General features: G+C 39.0%; 1 protein-coding gene across 1 annotated transcript; it reads right to left on the bottom strand.

Annotated features, from left to right (window-relative positions):
- Nucleotides 1-8,013: 8,013 nt before the first annotated feature.
- Nucleotides 8,014-25,040, bottom strand: CAT (catalase). The gene is made up of 13 exons (XM_026034647.1): nucleotides 24,926-25,040; nucleotides 20,982-21,153; nucleotides 19,908-20,018; nucleotides 18,560-18,690; nucleotides 17,676-17,780; nucleotides 16,569-16,694; nucleotides 15,316-15,507; nucleotides 14,149-14,301; nucleotides 12,851-12,989; nucleotides 11,548-11,678; nucleotides 10,893-11,000; nucleotides 10,208-10,294; nucleotides 8,014-9,808 (listed from the first exon to the last, which is right to left on the bottom strand). The coding sequence occupies exons 1-13, from the start codon at nucleotides 24,989-24,991 to the stop codon at nucleotides 9,743-9,745; spliced, it is 1,587 nt and encodes a 528-aa protein (XP_025890432.1). The 5' UTR covers nucleotides 24,992-25,040; the 3' UTR covers nucleotides 8,014-9,742.
- Nucleotides 25,041-26,393: the final 1,353 nt, after the last annotated feature.

Consider the following 26,393-nt stretch of genomic DNA (forward strand, 5'->3'; position numbering starts at 1 on the left):
CTAAGCTGTATAATTTAAGCATTCCATCATTTGGGTCTGGGGTGCACACACTGGCTCATTTCCCTGGTTGAATGTGACACCAGTTCTGAAAAGATCATTTAAAARCAGCTGACACTTAGACAATTATCAGCACTGGCCCATGAAGAGATTTCAATGCCTGTCACCAACGTGTCCCAGTTTATGGTGACTTATGTCACACTATCTCTATGGCTGTAGTAACATCGCTGATGGAAAAGGGCAATTCCAAGCTACCTTGACATTTTGTATGCTTAACAACCTTATGACTGCCAAGAGAACATATTTTGTTGTTTAAGCTTTATTTGCAGTCACTTCAAGAAACAGTTCTGTGAGAAGTGTTCTACTGCTGACACTTCATAATGTTTAAATCTTTAATGAACACAAATCAAATGCAGAACTATGTTTCTCAAATTATGTGTAGTTTCTGGGCTTTTTCAGTACCCATGCACTACTACTTTCTTTTGTTATTTCCATGTAGCAATGAGAACTTTTACAGAGGAAAGATTAAGACTCAGCTGCCAGATTTATCTTTAGAGCATTCAATAAGACAATTCACAAAGACCTGCAAAAAATCTGTGTGCCTTCAGTTTAAAAAACACTTTTTGCTCCAGTACTTAATTAACGATTAAGAGACTCCGCTACTTACCGTTATGCAGTAATGGCCATCTCTGTAGGCTCCCTCCCTGCAGAGGGAAGGACCATGCTCCATTTACAAACAACACAGCTGTTTCCTAGTGGTTGCAATAATTTGGCATCCAGACGTACACAACAATACAAACAGTAACATATACATGACAGTACTAAGCTGGCCAATCCGTACTGTCTCTACAGAAAAGAAACTTCTAACCATAGACCACTAAGACTTCCAAGCCAACTCAGAAAACCAGGCAAGAGGATTTCTTGACAAACCATAATAAAATGTATTTTACTATTGCCTGTTTCATGGGAATTTTGCATCGCATTTCTGGAGCCCACATATGCTCTATGTGTATAGCAAGTCACATGATTTCTCCAAGCATCCTAGAAAGTTTTGGAGGATTGCAACCCTCCTCCTCCTCCTTCTGAGGCTTACATGCCATTGCCATGAGCAAGCTACTTATAATAAACAGCTACTGTCCTTCAGAAACCAGACTGGCTCACTGCTGTGGAAAGGACTGGAGAACAACCACTTCCTTTTTCGTTTTAAACACTGCTTTGAATAGACATATTAGGAGAAAATACCTGTCCACAGATATGAAGCAGAAAGTCAGTAAAGCTGTGGAAATGAAACTAAGAATTTAAGTCACAAAATTAAGACAAGAAAGCAGAAGGGAGCAGGGAGTTGGAGAGCTGTCTGTGTAAGTTTAGTGTGCACACGTGATCTTGTCCTGATTCTCTTGTTCAGAAATACATCCTGGCTACTTTTAACATTTGTGTGACACCAGACTGAGCACCAGTCATTTGATCTTCAACACTAGCCATGTAGTACAAGGGAAGAAAAATCAAAAAGGCACACAGAATCTGAACTCAGGATTTGAAGCCAGCTACAGACCTTGGTACTTGTCAACATCAAAGTTACTAAAGCATTTTTGAGACTTCAGGAGTGAAGTGAATTTTTGGACACAAAGTGAACATCAAAAAAGTTAATTTAGGAACTCTGATCCATCACTGGTAAGAGCTAGTATTTTTAATAAGGGAGAGTTTTCTCTGTCTGAAGTTAACTATTGTGAATATATCCTCAGATTCTGAAATAAGAGATTAATATTTGCAGAGGGGACTTTGGGAACACAAAAAAAGCAGCAGTAATTGTGACCACTCCTATAATGAAGAAGTTAATAAATAGAGATCTCATCTGGCAAAAAATATAAATAAGTCTGATTAGATAATGAATGGACTTTTGCATTGTTTGTGCAATGATTACCCAGATTACACACTTCTGCTGAGCCACACTCAGCATTGCCTTCTACCTGCAACCCTTTAACCTCGGCCCATTAGCCAAAACATTGGAAAGATTTGCTATTGGCCCAACTATTTTCTGCTCTGAAAAACATGCAATAACATTTAAAGATTAACAGCACAAAGTACAGTTCCAGAATCATGGAGCAAAAATTGATTTATGAGAGCTACGTGGGAGAAATAGAAGCTGTGACCAAGACTCAGAACGCTGTCATTCTTTCCAGTTCTTCACAAACACATTATCCACAGCTGAAAACGTGCCATAACATTACTGCTGCGATACACATCACTCATTAAGTAGGTCTTTTAAAATAGCTTCTTCTAGATGAGAAGACTGATTTAAGAACAGCATTTGATTTTGGACCTTTGAGGTCATTTGCTTCTCATAATTTGCCATCAGGATCTCAGTAAGTCAAAACACAGCAGAATGAACAGAGCTGCAGCTGCTTTCAGGAGCTGAGGACCCATCTGACTACGCAGAACACGGTGCGCAGAGGAAAGGTGGGTGGGGAGGTTGAGCAAGAGCCTACAAAGAGCTGCAAATAAATGAGTAAAGCCTAAGTGATATGGACCGGTGCCAGAGCAAACACGAGGAGCTGCCCATCTTCCCACCGCTATAATCTACCCCTCTTATCAGTGTTTTCAAATGGTTGGTGGATAAGTCTGGATGAAAGGCTGCCTGCAATACCTCAGCAAAATAATAGGCTGGTGACACTTCACAGAGATGATCATCAGTGAGGACTAAAGAAGTAAACAAGTACAAATTGCAGTTATGCAACCCAACAGAGAACATGAAAAGACTCATCTATTTAATGAAGTTACAGTATAGGAAAATAAAGTGGAAGTGAAATTATCACCTCTGAACTATCTTGTCTAAATGTGGTTTCTGTAGAATAATGGAAATAACAGAGAACCTACTAGAGACCTATTCCAAAATAGTCTTTACTCCTTCAACTGCAAAACGTAAATTTTACTMTTTTCCAATGGTCATCTCAAACACAGGCAGTCCAAAACAATTTCCCCTGATAATAGTGAACATATACCTGAATATAAAACAAAGTTGATCCCTATAGCTTCCCTCTGAAAAGAGGCAGACATGATTTAAGATTTCATGTATGGCACATGAGATTAAGTAAATATTAAGTATATTTAATAAGCATATTCAGATTAGTCATCTTTATTATTTCCTATTCAGCATTAATAACAAGGCRGCCCACATCTTTAAACCAATGTTGACAGACCTTAGCCAAACTTTTAAAAGCACATTTAGTTATTCTATAAAGTTGCAGGAACTATTCCTTATTTTGCACTCTTCATAAAAGTGTCCMTCAGATGCATAACCTCACTGAAAAACCATGTGACTTGTTTTAAATCTAACGAACAGGATTTAGAAAAGAACCACTGGGTGGTTAAGCCTCCTTAACACACGCCAATTTTGGTTATCCCTGCATCTCAACCTATATGAGAATTATCACCTTATTTCACAGGGCTCAGAGGAGAATGGGAAAAATGCAAGTGAGGCAGAACACATGAGGCTTCTGTTAAAGATTCCCCCTTTTAAGCGGAGCGCCTGTTGTGCAACGCGGAGCCACGCTGGTTCAGCCAGCTCGCCTGCCAGAGCCCGGCACCCGCCGCTCCAGCAAGGCCAGAGGGAAGAGGTCACCCAGACCTCCTCTCAAGGCACAGCCTTAGTCATGCTGCATTTGGGCTCACATTCACTACTGCCAGGTAGCAAACAAAAGAAGATCTTTGATCAGAGGTAATTGCTCTGTGTATTTGCTTTTGATCTACAATGACAGTGGTGAAAAAGTAGTATGAAATAACCTGAGTTATTTCATAAAGGTGAACTGGAATGCACACAATCACAAGAGCGTTTCTGGACTCCCACTATCCTGTTAGAATCTGAGTGAAATGAAGACTTCAAGAAACTGTGCACAGCTACCCATCCACTGAGCAGCGACAGGGAAGGCTGCCTGAAGGCATTGCGCATTTCCATTCGGGTTCGGGAGCGTCACAACTGCAACTTATTCTGTAAACAGCATCTTCCACAACCCTTAGTCCGCAATACTTAAAGCACACATGCACAAGATCAAACAAGTCTTTCTTAGGCTCATGTTTAAAGAACACAAGAGTATTCTTCTCTGGTCATTTGTTTGTAGAAGATCATACCCACTTGTGTCAATGTTGTTAATGTCAACCCTGAATCAACAGTCTTATTGTGAGACAAGGATTTACTGCACTGAAAAAAACAAGAATCATGTTCCCAAATTGGGAAAAAAAGTGCTTGTGCTAGCCCAAGTTTCAAAACGGTAAAGTTTGAGAGGAGTCAGCAGAGAAGCACTGAAGGAGAGAGACACAGCAAATTACAGAAAGTATTTTGGTAGTTCACCGCATGCTATCAAACACCAAGCAGTTTTTCTTCTGACTCCTTCCATTATAGTCTTAGTGTTTTTGAATTAGATCATTGAATAAGTTTAATTACAGCAAGCAAACAACACACCTAATCTCTCAATGATTAGAGACGGATTAACACCAAAGGGAGGCACTTCTTAGGTAAAACTTGAGAAACTCCCACAGCAATATGCATAAGCTCCTCTGAAAAAAATATGGAAAGTAACCTATAGCTGATGCTTGCTTTCAATATACAGAGTGAAACGATATCATTTAATGAAACACAGCAGGCCCTAACTTGTAGACTAAAAAACATTACTGTTAGTCATGGTATTAGACCTCTATGATAGAGCTATTTTTCTCYAGTCCCAAAGACGGAAAAATACTTTTTCTCAAAAAATGCTTAGGTATTGCTTTACTAAGCTTTAGTGTGACCTGAAATTAAATTTTAGCATGACCATTTACTTTTAAAGTATAACCCAGTGAAATTCCCATCTGTACTAAGGTTGAAATTCAACTTGGGCTGGAACCTCATGGTGAAAAACTTTTAGTTTTACCACTCTCTTGAGTCATACACCCTTTCATAGCAACCCAGTCTGTACTAGCTCCCTGATAATGATGCTATCAAACCACCTCTCTTGCTACCACGCTTATGCCGCTGTCATGGTTTAGCCTTGCCTAGCTTTCCCCAACCATGAGCTCGCAGGCTTATGCACATGCAGCCCTGTACCCGTGGCTAGCTGAGCCAGCCYCCACAACTGCAGCCAGCCTCCCATGCACATTGTGTGAAGAATAACATCCTACACAAGGAGGGGCCTCCAGACCTCAAACCTTCCTGTATGCCATGAGGTTTTTCTCCCACTACGATCTCAACTCCAGAGGTTACACTTTGCCCCTAAAGAAGAGGGAGAAGGAAGTGAAAGAGGTCCAAGACTTTCAGGTATTGATGTCACTGCTGCATGACTTACCCCAAAACTKTCTTATAAAGGTTACCATAAGGCAACTGAACTAATATTCAAAAGATACATACTGAGTGACAGCAACATGTCTCTTCTTCAATTATGAATTTAAGAGAACCAGCATGCATGAACACATTAAACGGTAAATACATTCCAAAGCTCAGCAATCACAGACCTAAGTATGAGGTGCTTAGTAAACCATCTACTAGCTGTGCACTTTTCCAATTGAAGCAAAACATTCATTCAGTTGGTATTAAAAGCACATTATTTGATCAGACAATTTCCACAGCAGCTAAAACAGCAGTCAAAACACACCAGTATTTTCTTTACAAGAATATAGACAGGTAAGTGATGTATTCTTTGCAGACACATTACACAACTTAGAGGACGGTACAACAGGGATCAAAAATCTTYTGCTCCGATTCTGGATCAAGATCCTAGAGAAAAAGCTTAACACAGAAAAACCACAAATTTGGAAACTTTGCCTTAATTTCATTTACTCTAAATCAAAATAGGTCCTTGGTTTTCTTTCCAGCTCCACCTAGAACACCCTTTGATTCAAGTCCARGCTATGCTCAAACGCAACTTTGCATGTCATGGCCTTTGTGTCACCTGCACACAAGCAAGAGCTCAAACACAGACTCTGACTTCTGGAATMTTGCCTGGAAAGAAAGGTTGGGCTTCTCCACGAACACCCCATCTGCTACAGGTAGTGTCAGCAAGAGAAAACCATGCAGAGCATCACTGCAGTGAACAACTTCCACAAGCTGTTTTGAAGCACCAGACCCTACAAAAAGAACTCAAAACACAGARAAGGTTTCACTTCTGAGGCTCCAGTATTACTGTCTTTGAAAAGGTGCAGAGTTTTGGCACTAGGTCTGCTTATTGAGTTGTTCTGACCTTTGTACTGTACACCACCACCCTGGACCATGCCACGGGGAAGATGTCTATGCAAAAGAGCCTCCTCAGCACCTGGTTGTTCAGTACTGAGGAAGTGTCACAAGTGACATCCATCTCCCCTTTCTTCCAGCTAGAGAGAAGAACAGAAAGGCTACAAGACAGAAACAAAGTTCAGACAGAAGACTGAGTCAACTGAAATGGGACACAAGGTTTTAAGGTAAATTCTCTTACACYGAGTAGTTTTGAATGTTAAATAGCAAGACACTAGAAGCATTGCTCTCKCCTTTCCAAAAGGACAGATACTTTTTATAAACATTTTGCATTCACCATTTGGGATGCTGATCCATGTTTTAATATCAAGRACTGTTGCCCATAACTTGAACCTAGTGGGAAAGCACAAAGTTCTTGATATTCTTTCTCATCCTATTAACTCCTATAAAATATGTAAATTTCAAAACAAAGGTTGRCAGAGCCCCAACTCAGGTTGTACCCACTCAGGTACTCAGCTATGAAGCAAGGGTTCAAGTGTTCTCAGGCCCAAGACAAGCTTTTTCACATACCACAATCTCCTGTATCAATGGGTGAAGAAAGGTTCTTCCTTTACATTATTCTGTGAGAAACTGGGGTTCAAGTATCTGCCTCTTAGAGCTCATGCATGAGAGCACATACAGATACCATTCCCCACGAAGATCAAGACTGCTGTAGAACTTGGTCTTGAATTTTACTGCATTAGATGTTTCCTCATGACCARGTGCTTGAAACTCCATTTTGGGTGCCACCATCCCAGCATCACCCACACTCTGCTCTGTGCTAGTACAATTCACTMATCTCTCCCCCAGGAGGTCTGACCTGCCTATACCACAGCTCTTTATATATGAAGGATGCAGTAGTGATTTAGGAAAAAAAGTAAATGCTTGCAATTTAGGAAAAGCAGTTTATAAGCAGCAATTAAAATGAGATAAACATTTGTATAATACAGACAGAATAAATCTCTGTACTGACTCTGCACTGAGTCTTTTGAAAGGTTATGTGGTACCTTGGGGAGATATTCCAAGTGCTAAGGAAAGTATGCAAAGTGGAAAATAAGATTATTAAAAATAATTCTTCTTCCATAGAATTTAAGTGAGCTCTGATGAAAAACAGGATAATCTCAAAGGCCTCAAGACAATGCTGCAAATGACTGAACAGTTTAGATAAAAACAACAAAAGGTTCTACAATTAGCTTAAATAAGGCACAATCAACAAAAAAACACAGTAAAATGGGACAGTAGCTTTTTCCCCATTCATGCAGCCCAGTCACTGGCACTGTTTTACTACAGATCTGAGCAGCCTTCCCTTTTCTGACAGCCTAACAAGTTACTGACAGAGGAGTCTAACAAGTAATTTGACAAAACCAGAGCCAGCAGAATTTAGTCTTTGGCCTGCAGGCACAAATTCCAAACATCAACTTTGAAACCAAAGCCTTCCTTGGCAGTCAAGGCCTATGCAGTCCAAATAGCTAGTTTCTGAAATCGACACCATTTTCCCCAAACTTAAACAGCTTTTGAACAATTTTCAAAACACAGCTGAAGGTATGAATCATCTAGATAGAATAACCTACTTGTAACACCTAGATTGAATAACCTCTTTGAAAGGACAGGCTCAAAGCTAAAAAAGGCAATATGCAGCCAAAAGGTTTAAATTCAGATCTTTATTTCAGAAATATAAGCAAGACAATATTTAGCAGAAACCACTAAAATAACAGATCAAGTCTGGCTTATTCTTTTCCAAGTGTTATTAGRACTTTATTTCAGCAAGAAGTATTTCTATCCATTTATGTGGCTCTTTCCACTGCTCCTACTATCCTGATCAAGTAAAAATACATGGGACTATACAGTAAAGCAGACTATCATTTTACATTGTTCTACTGCATCTATCATATGGCACATCATTTTTCACAACAGGTTAACAGATAAATGAGTTCGARCACAAGGAGCTTTCTACAAAGTTTCCATTTCACAGAACACTTATCACTAACTCTTGTTTATCTACCTGCCATCACTTCTTGGAAGGTCAATTCACACTTGAGGAAAAAAACACACTCCTACAGGAAGGATTCCCCTTTGAAATTCAGTTGAAGGACACACAAGCATCCCCAATACTAGAAAGTTTCATCTGAAAGGCTTGCATAACATTTGGTTGACAATTAGTAGCTGTACTCAAATTCTTCACATAGTTCATGTTCCTTGCAATCCAAATGGCGAGGAGGCAATATTAGCAGGCAAGTAAGGAAAGCAAGTATTTCCAAGTAGAGATGATATTTTGCAACTGATATCTGGATTAATTATAGCCAGTCACCTTCACTTTGGCAAGAAAAGAACTAAGTAGACAGAATAGCCATTAAAATTAGTTAGAATTTGAGATGCAATTGCCTAATCTTGCCAAGCACAGCCCAAAGTCATAATAGACAAAGAAGTCTAACTGCGGCATTCAATGGATATAGCAGGCTTTTAACCACAACTCAAGCATGAGCTTGAACATAATTACCCCCTAATTGAATAACCCTCCCCATATAAAGACACAAGGGTAGGATTTTAGCCTTYATCAGTATTTTAAGTCTTGATTTTGCTGGAAAAGCATTAATGCTTTATGAATGTGCTTTTAGTCCATACTATGCTTTTAGTCCATATATATATGTCATGTTCATACACACATGCCCCCAAGGTAACACCAGAAATTCCATAATGGTCATTCAACACTTCCTCTAGGTTTTCAACTATGAACACTTCCTTTTCAGTTTAAGAGCTAACTGACAGTTATACTCAAAGACTGAAGATAATACTAAGCTAAAGAAACTCCTTTGACATAACAGAAACCAATATAGTGCAAAGATTTGGAACCCTTTGAACTTATSAACTAAATGGTCTAATTTTAATAAAATCGGAGGGCATATACACAAAAAACAGGTATCAAGTAAAATCAATATATACTGAGATTAAACATTTTAGTTTGCTCCACTTACAAGAAAYCAGAAACACACATTTTACAAACTATTGCACATGTATTATTTTCCTTTGAATTGTTTTTGCCTTCCAGAAGTAATGCCTAAAAATACAAAATGTCATCTCTCTTGTTAGAAATAACAAGCCACATCACTTTATCAACAGGAACACAAGCCCTAACAATAATCACAGTATCAGTATAGAAATCCTACTGTAGTTTAACTAGCAAAATCTTGCAATGAAAAAAAGCAGCAATATTTGGATTAAACTTATGTCTGCTTCTAGAAGTGAATATATTTTTAGTTACATATTTCCTTAAAAATCACAATTTATTGTTAATAAACATTAGAGCACTAGTGTTGAAAGGCACTAGGGTTGCTAGCTTGAGTTACTTTCCATTTCCATGCAGGTATAGGCACTTGAAAAATTAACAGATCAAGCCCGTAAAACTCTTGTTTATTTGTGCGAAAATCTGCTACATTCACTAATGTCTTCAGCAGGTTGTCCTGCAGTTATGTGGACGCAAATTTCAAGAACAGAGAGGATCTCTAGCATGGTTTACAGGTTGGATCTCTCTTTAGCAGCCACACTAGATGTGGATTGTGTGTATGTCCTAATTACATCCTAAAAATGAAGAGAAAAACAGCATAAGTTCTATTAGTGAGCTTCAAAATGAATTGTATACCTAAAACAATATTTCATTATTGTACACAAACACTGAAATCAGTAGCAATTCCTAAAATGTTTCATTACCATTAATGCAAGTGGGTAACCATACAGTCTAGRTAATTAATCTGAAAATATTGTCTAGCATTTATAATTATCTTTCAGAATCATTAGAAAAACCAACTGAAATGAAATCATGGTAAATCAYTGATCGGCACAAATAGAGTTATGCTCCCCATTTTTCAATTCTATACACAGTCTTCTCCCAGGTTAACTGGGACTCAAGACTGAGTCCTCACTTCAGTGTATATACAAAATAAACTAAAAATCGAAAACTTAAGTAGAGAATTAGCGCACCTTTTTCCCAGCTTCAGCATTGTATCTGTCCAGTAGTGCCTGAATACGAGCCCCATAGTCAGGATGAACATCAGTAAARTTTTTCACCTAAACAGAAAGACAAGCAGAACAAGAGGCCTCTAATTTTATTCCTCTGCTTCAGATAGGTTGTTCATTATTTTTTTCTACTCCATAATCTGCAAGCAATGCATATCATAAGGAGAACATCTTCCCCAAAATAAGTTTAACACTGACCAAGCAGAAAGGAGGTTTGAGCATATTCCACACTATTATGTCAAATAAAAATCACATTGTCACACTTTCCTGATTAAAGTACCACTAGTAATGAGAAAGATTCAGTCTCTGACTTTCACTTCTTCCCTTGTTTAGGTCAAAACATACTAGTAGTCATTTCATTTTTGAAATGGCAACTTCAAATCTCATAACATCCTTGATGATCAAGACTCACCCCATTTTTCCCATTAGGGAGAGAGTAATTTTTATTTACATCTATCTTACATATTGTACATACATCTACATGTTATGTTCTGGATTGATAACTCCTGCACAAACAAGTCATGAAATTGTCTTCCCAAGAAGAATTCCTGATCTTTCATAGCATTAGCATATTCTCATCTTGACAAAATATTTAAGAGCCTGGAAGAAAATCTGGAATAAAGGCTGAAACAGTGAACCATCCACTTACAGCTCTTTTCTGAATGAAGAGTTGAGCGTCTTTAAGATGATCGGCAATGTTTTTACACAGCCTCTGGCGTTCATCCTCCTTCAGTACTTTGGTATAGAATACTCGCACCTTATGAAAGAAGCAAAGCTTTATTTTGCAATTCTAAAACACAAGTGATTCCACCAGCTGCTCATAACAGTTAACAAATTTCCAGGATTCACCATTATTAGCTTTCACTTAGACAACAACAAAAAACACGTGCAAACTAATAGCCTTTTGAGTTATCTGGCAAGCCTGCTAACAACCCTTTTCATTTCTTGTTTGGAAGTCAGCATYGCGTATCTAATTAAAGAAAACAGATTTGTTGAAGAGTTCCAAGTGAACAGTTTAGAAATTGATGGCAATAGCATTATGGATGTATTCTTGTTTGGAAACCTGCAGAAAACAATTACAGAGAGACTGAAAAAATTACTGCCTCTAAATACCAGTGCAYAGAATACAAATGAGAAAGGCTTGTGAGGATTTACTGTCTGGACAAACAAATATTCAATTGTCCATGAAATGAGCCTCACAGATCTTGCACCATTTTATGACAGCTGAGCTTAAGACTGTCTAGACAGTTTACAAACTTATCTTGAGAAATGAGCCATGCAAACCCTTTTATACATCATGATACCTGGGACACATTATCGTCATCTGCACTATTGAAGCGCTGCACATCACCCGAAAAGAACATGCGGCTCTCCTTCACATGGGGTTGATCTTCTGGACCAGTAAAACTATTTGGATAGTAGTTCGGGGCACCACCTGAGAAAGCACATTAGAAAACTCAGATGCCAGCTCTCAGACTAATTTAGAAGGCAAAAGTATGTTTTCTATCTTCTAAATCTTAAGCAATCTAAGTCAATTAACCAACCAGGATTCACTTTAAGAAAAATAAGTTCTCAGCATTTCTTTATCAACATACTGCTCAGCAGGAGTTGGCTATAGCTTCAAGCCTGTGCTGAACAGCCCTGCTCAAAGAAAGTTTCAAGAACTTTGGACGGAAAAGGTTACTTTGCTTCATTTGATTGTTTCATAAGTAAGGTGATAAGGTCACTTTCACAATATTGGTTGTCAGCCAATATTAGGGAAAGTCATGGAAGYCATTCAAGATTTAAGCCAAACTGTTCCCAAACACTCATTTTTTTTTTTTTTGCAATATTTCAAATAGAAGGGAGGATACAATACTAATTATATCTTCTTAGYGTTAAGGACATAGGAAAAAGGTAGGAATGCACGGTCACTTCTCATACAAAGAATTAAACAGGCAGGCACACCACAAGGATCTATATAGCTGTACTACTCAACATATTCAGCTGCGTTAGCAGAAAAGGTAGCAAATATTAAGCTAACAGTTAAACCTTGTTAAAACCAAAGCTAGCAATTTACAGTGATCTCACACTAAAAAAGTTGAATGAAAGTGACATTGAACAAAATCTGCCTTATAGCCATATGAAAATATGAATACTTTATATGGAAACAACCAAAAGCTCTAGAATATATTACTACCAATCACAAAAGAGATCTTGAGTTTACACAGATCGTTTCAAGCTAGTTCAATGTTCACCAGCAATTAGAAAGTAAAAACTATTAGGAATATCAGATAGACAATGCCAAGACTCTACAGAAAAACAGTAGATGGTAGATTTGCAACAATGCACTTCTGGGCAAGTGATCTCAGATTCTAGATATTCAAGAGAAGGTACTGTAGAGCTGACATTTTCAGAACAGTTTTCATAAAAGGAAAGAAACAAGACAGTAAGTCTTAAGCTCAGAAAGAATAAGAAAAGATCAAAGAGAAAAAGTAACATCTCACAGTAAGAAATTAGTAACATCCAATACAACTACTTTTCCAACACTTAATTTCCCTGCAAAGAACAAGCCTGCAATACATGCTCAAATATCAACATCATGTTGAAAAGCTCTTTCATCAATACCTTGGTTGTCAGAAAAACACATTGGTCCATCCCTCTGATAATTGGCCACACGAGTTCTGAAGGGACAGTTCACAGGAAGTTGTAGATAATTAGGGCCCAGACGGTGTCTATGAGTGTCAGGATATGCAAAAAGACGACCCTAAAACATTTGTCAAATATTAATTGCTATTATATATTATACTAAATATATTGTAATYGCATTCATTGCTACTTGCTGAAAGAATTTACTTGAATGGCATTATCAGAGTTCAAAGCAAGGCACCTTTAGAAGTTAGAGACAGTGTTCCTCAGACTTCTATTGGACATTTGAAATTTGTCCAAAACACATGCAAATGAACCACTATGGTTCAAGTCAGCTTTATTGAAAATATTGGTCAAAAGTAGTAAGTTGTGCTCCATTTTATTTAGACAGCCTGATCTCTCCAACTGATTACAAGCACCACCTGCTCCAGAATTCTAAGGCTATTTCTGAAGCAGGGAAATTCTCACACACACACAGCTCTAGTATCATTGAGTATTACTAAGGAACAATAACTATGTTTTCCTATTAATTTTGAGGCCAATATCTAACAGATTAAATCTGAAACAGGTGCATTAACTGTTTGCTGAATTTACCCTGAAGCTGTATTTCTATAAACACCTGGACACRAAGACATTCTCCAGCTTGTGGCAGTGGAGCGAGGCAATACAGGAAAAAGTGCATGATAGTTGAAGTCTTTATGCACTTAAAAGCAAAAAATATTCTGGTGCTTCAAAGGATGCAACACTAACAACTTGTTTATACCCTAAAAACATGCAATATGGAAATAACCACAGCTGTGCAGCTAGCAGAGTACACTACATACAGCCTTCCTAATCTAATTCTACCTGTAATAAGTCAGCAGTGTTACTTTTRCACAGGCTCCCATTCTATAATTAGAAATTAGTTCGATTCATATTTTACAACATTTGAAGTCTTCCTTCTATAACCATAGAGAAGACTAAAACCATCAACATATACAATAAAACTAGAAAAATAATATACTCTTGCTGCAGCTTTACCCAGTACTAGCAGATTTGATATCACTTTTGACAATAGTCACAGATTTCACTGCTATTTTAGATTTTCTGTTCCCTCAGAACTTTCCCATTCTCTTTATACTTAAAAGAGAGATGAGCACATCTGCACCTGGCATTAAAAACAATTGCTTTATATCAGACTACTGCTATTCTAAAAAATAAAAAGGGGGCATGAGTGCTGCAACTAACAGCAGAAGAAATGTCACCTGCTAAGTTGCATCATATGTACTTCAGCTTACCTGGAGCATTTTGTCAGGGCTSGGTTCAATGCCAGGTGGCATGTTGCTAGGATCAAATGCCATTTGTTCTACCTCTGCAAAGTAATTGACAGGATTCCTGTTTAAGACAAGCCTTCCCACAGGGATGAGAGGGTAGTCACCGTGAGGCCAAATCTGTAAGACAAAACAATRTGTGTTTTAAACACATGCATCTTATTTTACATTTATATAACTTAAAGCTAAAGCTGCCTAGAAAATTCTGATTAAGAAGACAGCTTACCAAAATTTTTATTTTGTTAATGAGCTTTTTGGGAGGAGTCAYACTTTAAGAAGCCTTTCGCAACTCATATAGAACATTTACGTAACTTTGTCATCACAGTATAATCTCAGCACTTGAAACTTTAAATGAAATAGCCACAGGCATTTGAAAAACTGCTTAAGAATGCAGTGTTGTAGGTGGAATGGGTAGCACAAACTGTTTGTTCTCAGCTACTTCAAAACACAGCCAGCTTAACTACTCTTTTCTTTGCTCCTTAAGTCTGAACTCTCAAATTCAGAAAATATTCAGCCTCTTCAAGAGGAACACAACTAGGGGAAGGGGAAATAAAAGTCTATATTAGCATCTTCCAACATGCTGTTCTTGGAAAGAGTGACTGGAAATTTGGCATAAAATTAGACCAACAACAGATCCTACATGATCAACAACAGTTAAAACTAGCTGGCCCAGGGTGTGACKGTACAATCTGAAATTGCACTTTTGAAATGCAGTACAGTCACAGTCTACAAACCTGGATTCATATTTCATTGAATGAGAATGCCATAAGACTTCTTATAATGCCTCAGAAAGCTATCTTACACAGCCTTCTCGATTAAATAACCAAGGGGAAAGGGGCATTCTAAAATCCTGTGCTCGTTTAACSCATTCTATTCTTTTCCAGTATGTTTAACAAGCACTGAACTTCACCTCCGAGGTTTGACTCATCCTGACAAATAAGCAACACACTTAAAGGAAGTAGGAATTAAAAGAAAACCTTTTTGATAAGGCACTAGACTGAAACTTAGGAAATCAGTGCTATGTTATGCACCTTATTACTCTTATATACGGATGAATTCAAAACATACAAAGTGCCAAAACTGAATTCATGACCTTTCTTAAAGAAATTGTGTTCATAAAAGCATCAAAAATACCTTGGTTAAATCAAAAGGATTAAATGGAAACTTCTCTGCTTCTTCAAATGTCATAACTTGAATGTAGAAAGACCAGGACGGATAGTTCCCTTTGGCAATAGCATTGTAAAGATCACGTATTCCATAGTCAGGATCAGTAGAAGCCAATTTTTCTGCTTCTTCAACAGGAAGGTTTTTGATGCCCTGATCAGTCTAATAAAAACAGTAACATTAGTTACAATATGAGTATTACAGAACTTACTGATAAGACATGCATACTAACAAGACTTCGGATCTAGGAGAACAATTGTCTCTCCAATTCTCCAGTAATTTGAAATCAGAATAACAGTACATTGAGCTGCCTTCTGTTAAAAACAGCTCTCATCGGAGAACTAATGTCATGGTACACCACAACATCAAATATCAGAATGGAAATTATGATCCATGAAGCACATCAGACAAAGCAGTCTCTTCTCTCCCATTAAGGTGTGCAACACCCCTTACATGTTCCAGCCTCCCACTTCTTCAAAGCACATGCCAGCATTAAGAACAAACACAGTGACTGCCCTCACTACTGCAAGTTCTAATCTTACACAAAGCTTTCTCCAGTTCAGTTTTTAATGGTATTGAAAAAACTCCCTGATGTAAACTTCAGGGCATCTCAAAGGCTTAAGACAGCTACACAGTCCCTGTTAACTTAACAGGGCTATTTAAAGCCTTTGTTTCGGAGGCAAAGCTAGGTCCATCAAGCTGAAGGATGAAGCAGTAGGAAAGTGCATTGTCTCTACATTTTTGAGTGGAATTTTTCACCAAGTGGGAAGTGCTGAACTGAGACTGCTTTCAAAAGCATGGGAGTTCCATGCGCTTCAGTGTCACRAATCCCAAAACCAGAGAGTGTTTTAAATGGGAACAAGAACAGCCAGACTGAAAGAACTTAGAGTTGAGGATGAACCTGTTGAATCTAACTTCTGTAATTATGAACCTAAGCAGGAATGTTTCAGACAAAAACAACATTTAAAACCACACAAATCCACTGAGTTCTTCAAAGAGTTCCTCACAGCCTAGTAACTGTGTCAACTGTGTCAAATCATAAACATGACCCTGTGTATTTATCAAAGGCATGCAATATACACAAAATACAGTCTTTAAATTAAGACCATCTACTAACCAATCTTTTCAAATTCAGACTTAAGTTACAAAACTCTCAGATAATCTCTAGACTTTTTAATCCAGTAAGATATTTATTTTCCATGGGCAAATATAAAAATCAATACCTTTGCATGGAATTTGCAGTAAACTGCATTTCCACTAGCATTGATCATTTTAAATGTATGTGATCCATATCCATTCATATGGCGATGTCCATCAGGAATACCACGATCGCTGAACAAGAAAGACACCTAAGGAAAAGGATTCAACCATGTTAATGGAATCATCAGTTCAAGGATAAAAGTGACCTTGACTTTTCAAGGCAAAAATACATTTAAACTAGTCTGTATCACTAGGAGTGATATTAATGTTAACTTCCTGGAGGAATTTCTAGCTTGAAGATTTTCTAACACTTTTAATGAACTAAGACACYTCAGATATTGCACATATAATAATGACATGAATTAAACATCATAAAACATTATGTCCCAGTGAGGCATAAGACTTTAATCTGGAGATTACATTTTGATTTTCCCCTAGAAGTCACAAGCAGCTAGGCATGGATAATCTAAATTACAGGTAAAAGTGACATTTTTAGGTTAGAGTCTGAAAATTAAAATTCCAGACAACTAGTTCCTAACCAAGTTCTTCAGGCAATAAAGTATCATCACATAATGCTATGAGAAAATGCTTTTCTATAGGTTTAATACAACATTTGTGATGTTTTTCTTCCAATTAGAAACTACTGACAAAAGCTCTACATGAGCAGTTTAAAAGGCAAAACAAAAAATATTTCTTATTTTACTAGCTTGAAGGAATAGGTAAACAGAGGAATTAAAAGGACTTGTGCATCCTGGTCCTCTGAGTTGAGCTAACATATTAAATCATAAACAGCTTTACACAAGCCAAGATGCAAGAGTCTAACATGTCCAGGCTTTTGCTCTTGAACATCAGATATACATACACCATTGCTGATCAGTATTTCCACTACTTTTATAAACTAAGAATACTTCCTTCATTGCTACATAATAGTACTGTGAAAAACAAGACACATTTCAAATAATCACCTATCTTAAACTAGAAATATAATAGGGTTAGAATTTATTGTAGACCTTTATTGTTCCTAAAAAGATAACTTTCTAAAACATGAAACAGAAAACACACACACACACGCATTCTCTTAACTTATAATTTTCTTAACTATGGAAGATAAATTCCAAGAAAGACTTTACTTGATGCAGAGACTCAGGGCGAAGACTCCAGAAGTCCCACATCATATCCGGATCCCTCAAATGAGTCTGAGGATTCCTCTTTTGGCTATGGATGAAGGATGGAAACTAATTTGTTCAGAAGTTTAAAAGAAAAAAAGTAGTGAGTCTCAGCACCACCTTCTGAGGTATATTGAGTAAGTTCTGATACAGTAAGACAAGATAGTTTAAATACCCTCTAATCTACGAAAGCAAACCGATAAATAAGACAAAGCAGTAAGACCAGAAATGTTCCATCATCCATCACTTCCTGGTACCAATTCAACACTAATTTTACTGGTTTGACTGTAACTCAAAGTGAGCTACTCACAATTAGGATAGTGGTCTGTCAAAAGACAGATCAATTGAGTCTGAATTTGAATATATGAACTTAACTGAACAAGCAACTCAAATGTACTATATAACCAATCCTATATCTGTGCTCATCTCTAAAGCCAAGCCCCTCTTAACACTGACTGCACATACAAAGGGCATACTTCTATTCATAGACAAAAACACATTAAGAATTTTTAGGAAATATTTAAAAAACTAAGAACTAAACAGTCTAGAGAAGAAAAAAGGCTAATTCTAACACTATTGAAACTTGGCATACTCAAAGCAAAAATAATGAGAATGAAATTGCTTTAATACTAGCACACATAACAGATGATTTATTTGCAATTGAACCACTTTAGTAATCAAGTATTAGTTCCTAAAAAAGACAACAAACATTTGGAATATCTACTGAACAACAGACTTAAATATGTCAAAACAGCAATTTTATTTTTGCTTCAGTGAAGCAGCAGAGATGATCTGAATGAGCTTTTGGACTCTTAAATAGGTTATCCTCATCTTAGATGCTTACTTACCAACATCGTATCCCGAATAAAGAAAATGGGAGTATTATTTCCCACAAGATCCCAGTTGCCCTCCTCTGTATAGAATTTCATCGCAAAGCCTCGAGGGTCACGAACTGTATCAGCGGATCCAGACTCTCCAGCTTGAAGAAACACATGAACATATATAAACATTAGAAAGAAAGGCCCATACAATACATCCACTTTAACCAACTGAGAGCAGAACTTGCATTGTCACTAGCAGAGACAACACTGAATTTGAGAGCTTCACCAACTAAAAGGCAAAACCTGCTAGTTAGCGTGCAATTCCTAATGTGAAAGCTCTTATTTAGARGGCAGCTACACAAAAGGAGTGCATTAAAAAGGACAACTTATTGTAGTAAGAGTTGCAATCCTTTAAAGTCATTTCTATTGACTGGAGTAATTGCTTTAGGTGAAATAACCTGCTGGCAGAGGAAAAATGCATACCACAATACATAAGCAAAGGTTTTCTAGACGTACCCAGGAAGAGCTAATGCTAACAGTCATTATGAAATCATCTAGGACACTCATTTTCTCATAAAAATTCTGCATACTGTAAAATAACTAAGAAACATGTTCTAACAGAGCAAGCAAAGGTAAAGAGATGCAACAACCTGCTTTAGCATACAATTCATTCATTAAACTCAGCTGCATGTCTTTCCTGCATAGATACATATACCTCAAACGGTAAGTTTTAGCTGCCAGTTAGACCAAAAACTGTTGCTCCTTGAACCATGTGGAACTTTTATCAATACTATTGCTAGAAGTAAACTCTCATTAAGATTCTTTGCTTCTGCACACTRATAAAGTGGTAAGGTGTTTTTAAAAATTTCTCCTAGGTACCAAGTATTGGTGTTAATGTACGTCTCACCCAGCATCATTTAAAATTTTGACATTTAATGTATTCAGCTCTCCAGAAAAAGAAATGTTTTGGAACACCATTCATTGTCCTTTCTTAACAGAAAGGATCACTAAAGCATTCCTACAAGTTAAGAGATAATAGGCCTTGAAGTTAAGGGCACTGCTGCAGTATGCAAGCACTGATTAAGTTTCATCCARAAATAGATTGGTCTCCCTCACAACCAAAACCAGCTCAGACTTCCTTTCCAGAGTGTGAGAGAAAAGGTAAATAACTAAAGAGGACTCCTACATAAAGATGCAGAAGCAGCACTAAACTATGTAAGGGTTTTATAATAAAAACTGCAATTTACAGAAGAAGATTTACCTGGCAAAAATATTAAACTGTACCTTAAGCCCAAGAAAAGTGTTTCACAAAGCAAACATTGATAGCAATTATGATACATATAAGAAAAGATATAATACCAGTTTAGGGCCTTACCAACAGTAGAGAATCGGATCGCAATTGGTGTTCTCTTTCCAATGTGTTCAAACACTTTTGCCTTACAGTATTTAGTAATATCATGAGTCACTTCAAAGTAGCCAAATGCTCCTGTCAAAAGTAATTAAAAGATCTATATATTTCCCTTTCACTAGAGAATATCATTATTCTACTACAGTCAAACATTTAAGTTTTAATCAAAAGACAGAAGGTAATTCATGAATTTAAACGTAGTCTATGCATTAAMACATTTTGTATTTGCTTTTCACTTAATGACATTTACTTAACACAAAAAGCACTGTTTTCCAGTCCTTCCTATCCCCATCCTTAACTGATGGTCAGTTCCTGAAAGCAGCAGATCTCACTTCTGAGATAAACAGTGGCTTTTTGGAGGCTCCTCTGTCTAGAGTTTCCATACTTATCTCAGCCCAAGGCAAATACTTTTTTGTTGTTCATCTATGCTGCAGTATTGTTGGTCCATCTTCATGCATTATGGAGTAGCAAAGTTCTCCCCATCCCTACAATGGAACCTTTCCTTTACACTCGCTTCGCAACAAGATCTAGTATCTTTTTCTTGTTGTAGCACAATTGCAGCAAAATCAGAGAAGCTAGTTCTATTTTACAAGGATCAACCAAAAATCTAAATTGAGTTCTCTAGGGGTGGGATGAAGTGTTTGTTTCTTTTTTCATTACTAGGTATCATGTTGTTTTAAGAGATACAAGAGATTATATAGACTACATATAAGCAATGATACAGGAAAACTTTTCAGTGTATCAAGTTTTGGCATTCACCACTGGCATAAAGATGAAGACTGGTTTAAATTTTATCATGACCAGCAAGTTGCTAGGGTATTAAGCATTTACTAAGACCTCAGTTATAACAAAGGTTTTCATTACATAACTTCACATACTTCATCCATCAACCTTTGGATCAAAGATCCCAAGTTGACTTCTCCTGAAGCAGGCCTTACTTCTTGTTCTCCTCTTGTTGTTCATATGTAACTACCAATTAACTAACTAGGCCCTTCTATGGCCTAACTCTCCACAGACGAAAAAGGTATTTTAAAAACATACCTGCTCCTTTTGCATGCACAACTCTTTCAGGGATCCTCTCTCTATCAAAATGGGCCATCTCGTCAGTGAAAACAACATCCTGAACAAGAAGAGGCCCCCGCGGCCCCACTGTCAGGATATTAAGCTTATCCCCAACTGGGTTTCCAGAACCAGTGGTCAGGACATCTGGTTTCTAAAAGTAAAACACAGTCAGTATTATTGGGATTAAAAACTGTATACCTTTAAGCCACACAGGGTACATATCTGATCAAGGTATGCGTCAGATAATACACAAAACTATATATACAAAAATAGCACACGTGTTTGTAACCAGCCACAGAAGCCWTACATGGTTTACATATACCAGAACAGTACTGGCTAGGGCTACTAAACAGGAGTGAAAGCCACATATAATAGAATGCTACTTGTTRAGATGTGTATCTCACTGTTAGAAAGTGACTAGCCTAAGCTAAGACTCAAGCTTCAGTACAGCCTCTTCTTAGTCTAGTTAATATTTAAAGTCTAAGTCAGTCTGCTGATCAACACTGGCAGTCAGAGGGGCAAGTAGGAGAAGAGAAAGAATTAAAGGAGATATTTCCAAGGAGTTGCTGGAAATTAATGAAGGAGAAGAAAGGAGAGAAGGAATAAGACAGTAACGTGGACACWGGGATCAAGTCAGTGAAAGAGCTATAAACACACGTCATAAAGAGAGTACCTATAACTACACCACAGGTCTGGAAAAAAAAATACAGAAAAGGACGCAAGTCAAAGGACCTAAATAGTCATCTGCAAACTTCTGAAGGACTAGGATTAAAAGKAGCCCTAAGAAATCCTAATATCAAAAAAATCCTGTTCAAATGACAGTAAAATATAACACTAGAGGGTTGTTTTGATCAGTATAATAGAAATTGCCCAAAAGGGCAGTACTCATTCCTTGCTTCTCCCTCAAATATCCAGCATAACTTAATCATCTTTGAATACTAATTAGAACTGCAGCACAGAAGGCAGGATTAATCCCATACCTGGAAAAATAACCACTCAAAAAAAAAAAATTTCCAGAAACTCCTGTCAGGATTCCATAGCACTGGGACCATAACATGCCATAACACTGAGTCTACATCCATTTTCTGAGAATTATCTGCATTACGCACCAGTTCAGTTACCTCATTAAGGCAACAGTCCTATTTTGCTGSGTATTGTATAAGGCATGGGATAGAAGGTATATAAACTCTAGAAACCATCTCTAAACTAAACAAAGAAAACGTGGTTTAAGTTGACCAATGCGAACTATCACTGCTGCAGACATTAGTTATTCCCGGAACACATGTAACTGCTTAGGGTGAGGATGAAGTTTGTAACTGATACCAAAGAATCGAGCAAAAGTCAAAAAAGGGCTTGCAACAGATGAACACAAATACTCAGCTGTCAAATTATGACCTGTTAACATTTAATCCACAGTTATATGTGGTATTAAATGGACATACCCATGCTCTCCACCCACAGTATCCTACCTTCTTCCACCATTTTCCCAGAAGTATCGATGTGGCTAATCTAAGGAACTGCACAAGGATTGCACTTGAAGTTATACAAAYGAAAGGGAGAAGGACACAGAAGAGTAACCAAAACTTGCATTACTGCCCAGGTGAATTTGGGGTCTCAAGTTTAATACTGACAGTCGAAAACCTTTATTTAAGGGTTTTAATCCTTCCATTGTAAACTGGTGAAATTTCCATACTATTTAACTGAAGGATATATGGGATAGGACAAGCTTCCAGGTAATATATGTGGCAGTGGGGATTTGTTTGTTTCTTGTTTGTTTTTAAAAAAGGTAAATTACAAGACAAAGAAAAGAACAGTTTACACCTATACCCAACCAATGTTCTAAATGAGGTAACATTTTATAGGAAGAGCTAGTACAATCCTTCGCTTAGCTCAGGTATATTAAAAAAAGAAGTAATAGACAACACTTGCAGTAACTGCATTTCCAAAGTGCTCTTATAAAAGATATATTACTTTAGATGGCTGGAAATTCAAAAATAATGAGGTACTTTTTCCTTCATGCAACATTTCATTTAAAGTAAGCACAAATTTAGCTCCTATATTACAATTTATAGCAATTTTAAAGGGACTTRTATTCATGCCATCTTAAAGCAAAGACCAGGCTACACTCATTCCATAGAAGTTGTATTCAACTAGAACTCCAAGGTAAACGGGGCTCTAAGCAACCCAGGATGCTTAAGCTGACACCARTAGAACTCTCATGCATATATATATACACACCTATACCTTCTGCTTTCCAAACCCCTTGCAAAAACATGGTCAGGGACAGACCAGAAAGGAARAAATATTTAGCCTTTGTTTTAAAAGCAGCTTTTAGTCCACCTCCCCTTATAATAAGCTTCACTGTGATTATCTGAAGGGGGTGGGAAGAAAAAAATTACCAAGATTTGCATAAGAGTTTTAAATTAGGTACACAGAGAAGAATGAAGGTTTGTAAAGGTAAGAAAACCCTTTTCAAATCAATATGCTCTACTGCTGTCTGAAAGCTAGCTTTTTCTACACTGTTATCACCTACAACTAGTACAAAGTRGCTACCAACTACAATTTCCGAGGCTAAAGCCATCAAAACTAAGTTCTGTGGGTGGACACGCTCTCCCATGARAAGGTCTGAACCTGCCAAAAGGATGTTTATGTATGTTGACACTGGAAGTACAAACTTTTTTYCCCCTCCGCATTGTTAGATTCACATACTTTAGTTTCAGGATAATAACTACACAGGGCATGCAAAATTCCTTTTTATTAGTACATAGGAAAAAGTAAAATAATACTAGTTTTAGAAAGACCTTTCATACTACCTTCAGCTTTAAATTTGTTTGATGGGTACATTTTCATATGGTTGGGAATTGCAGACAGTCAGAACCTTAGAAGATAACAACTCTCAAACCTGCCTGTTTATATTATTAGAGCACTGAGGTCCTGTGACAGAAAGGGAAGGGAAGCTCAGCCAAGAGAAGCTGGGCCACAGCTGTAATAAACATCATACATCAAAGTACCTACTCCCAGGCATGGCTGGTACCTTGTACCTAATACAGTCACTTTAAAATTCTGATCAGCCTTCCCTACTTTCTGTCCAAAGGTCTCATGACTCCTTGTGCAACACAGTCTGGATTGCCTCCCAGTCTTTAACTTGGCCTATGCATAAGCAATGCTCTAGTCCAAAAGTTAACTTTTCTGTAGCCAAGTGTTATTCAAAGTACAAAGATACCAACAGCATTTTATGAAACTCGCTGGAATGATATGATGAAGCCCCAATTTGTATCTCGATACGTCAACCTCAAATCACTGAAATGCAGTTTTCATACAAGGTCCTCCAGAACACACTAAGCTAGCTAACTAAACACGAGCAGCAGGAGCAAAGCCCTTCCACCACCTGCATTTCCCCAGACAGGTGCTTAGCACAACCAGCAGAGCGCTTCATTCCCGACACAGGGTCCCACGGGACAMTACAGAGTGGAAACTGACACAGCGACCGGAGTTAAGGGAAAGGGAAAGCGACTAATGCCACATTTATTTGTTTACCCTTATAGATTTAACTCCACACATCTCAAAGATCGAAATCAGTCACACACAAGCCACAGCTTGACACTCATTAACCTCTTGCAGCAACCCACGAGCAACCGCAGGGAGAGAAACACGGCCAGCACCTTCCCCGCGCCCGCTCGACCCGCCTTTTACAGCGTTCCCCCAGCCGCACGTGCCCCGGGCGCTACGGACCCGAGAGCGGCCGCACAGAGGCGGCCCGCGGGCGGGAGAGCGGGCTACGGCAGCGCGGCGACGCCCGGGGCAGGCCCGTAGGCCTCGCGCGGGCGGCACGAGCTGCCTCCCCGGCCGGGCGGGGAGAGCGCGGGCCGGGCCCAAGGCAGCTCCCCCGCCGCCTGCGCCCGTTACGGCCCCGGCGCGAGTACCTGGGAGCCGCGCTGGCTCTGCCACTGCTTCAGCTGGTCCGAGGCGCTGTCCCGGCTGTCAGCCATCTTGCGGGCACGGGAGACCGCGGGGCAGGCGGGACGCTCGGGAGAGCGGCGCGGGACGGCTGCGGGCACAGGGGCGGCAGCACCGGCTCGCTCCGCCGCGCCGCAGCTAGCGGGAGCCGTTACGCGGCGCCTCCTACTTCACCGCTGCGCCCACCCGCCCCCGCTGCCGCTCCGGCCAATAGCCCCGCGCCCCGCCGCCAGCGCGGGCTCTGAGTGGGSCGCCGAAATGTCAATCAGGGGAGCRGGCCCCCACCCCGGTCGGGGGCGCGCGGCGGCCGTTGGKCGCCCCGCCCATGTGGGGACGCTGGTGGGGGGCGGATGGCGGCGAGGGGAGCGCGGGGCAGAGAGGGGTCGTGGTGCCACCCTGGGCTGTGACACGGTCCCCGCGGCTGCCCCTTGCGCGAGTGTCGCTGGCTCCGTGTGCCGAGCAGCCCGAGAGTCTTAATGGGAGCCCGTGTGGTGAGGGGGGGCTCGCTGGGCAGAGGTGCTCGGGAGGCGGAGAAGGAGGCTGCGAAAACAACAACTGCTTAGACAGGGTTAGGGGCAGGATCAGTTTCAGTAGGAAAAAAAAAACCCACAAACAACAACAACAAAAACCAACTCTCTTGCCACATTTATGGAGGAGAAAGCTCCCAGGGCAGTGTTTAAAAATAGGGGTAAATGCAATTGTGTTGTGCAACCGTAAAGCAGCTTTCTAAAGCTCAGTCTTTCAAGGCTGAATTTTCTGTATTACAGCGCATACATCTGCCCCTTTTAATCTAATGTTAATAGCACTGTGTGTGTTTTGTTTTTGTTTCTTTTTTCTCTTCCTAATTTTTTGCCTGAAGGGTGAACTAGTGGGGAGAAAAGTGGTTAACGGGTGGTTATTTTTATTCCCATTCCTCTTCCGCCTTTAGTGCGGATGTTGGCAGAGCTCCAGCTGTGTGTCGCTTCTAAAAGGCAGGCTCGCTTTTCTTGCAACTTGTTCCCCTTAAGTGATTCCTGATCTACAAGGGGCTCCTCTTCCCTGGACATCASGTTGTCGTGCTCAGTTATTATTTCAATGTCATCTGAAGAGTACAACTGATGTCCAAGTGACGACTTTCAAAATATGTATCTAAACAAGATCAGAAGAGTCAACAAAGGAATTCACTTTGTGAGATCCAAGTCGTCATTAGGAAAGAAATTCAGTTTGCAGCTGAATGTTGAATAGCAAAATGAGTAGTTTTCAGTGGAAACCTTCCATTTAAATGGAATGATATTTAAAGTCAAAATTGCTAACATAGCATATTTGCTTGGTTTTTCTCTCACCTGTCTTCTCATGACCGCCCATCCTGAGGCAGAAGCCTTCATCAACAGCAAGAATCTATCTTAAGCTATTAGATATGTGACATTACATGCTTGCAAGGAAGACGAAGATCCC

This window comes from Nothoprocta perdicaria, unplaced genomic scaffold, assembly GCF_003342845.1.
Source record: "Nothoprocta perdicaria isolate Ctin4 unplaced genomic scaffold, notPer1 scaffold_15, whole genome shotgun sequence".
In the NCBI taxonomy this organism is placed as follows: domain Eukaryota; kingdom Metazoa; phylum Chordata; class Aves; order Tinamiformes; family Tinamidae; genus Nothoprocta; species Nothoprocta perdicaria.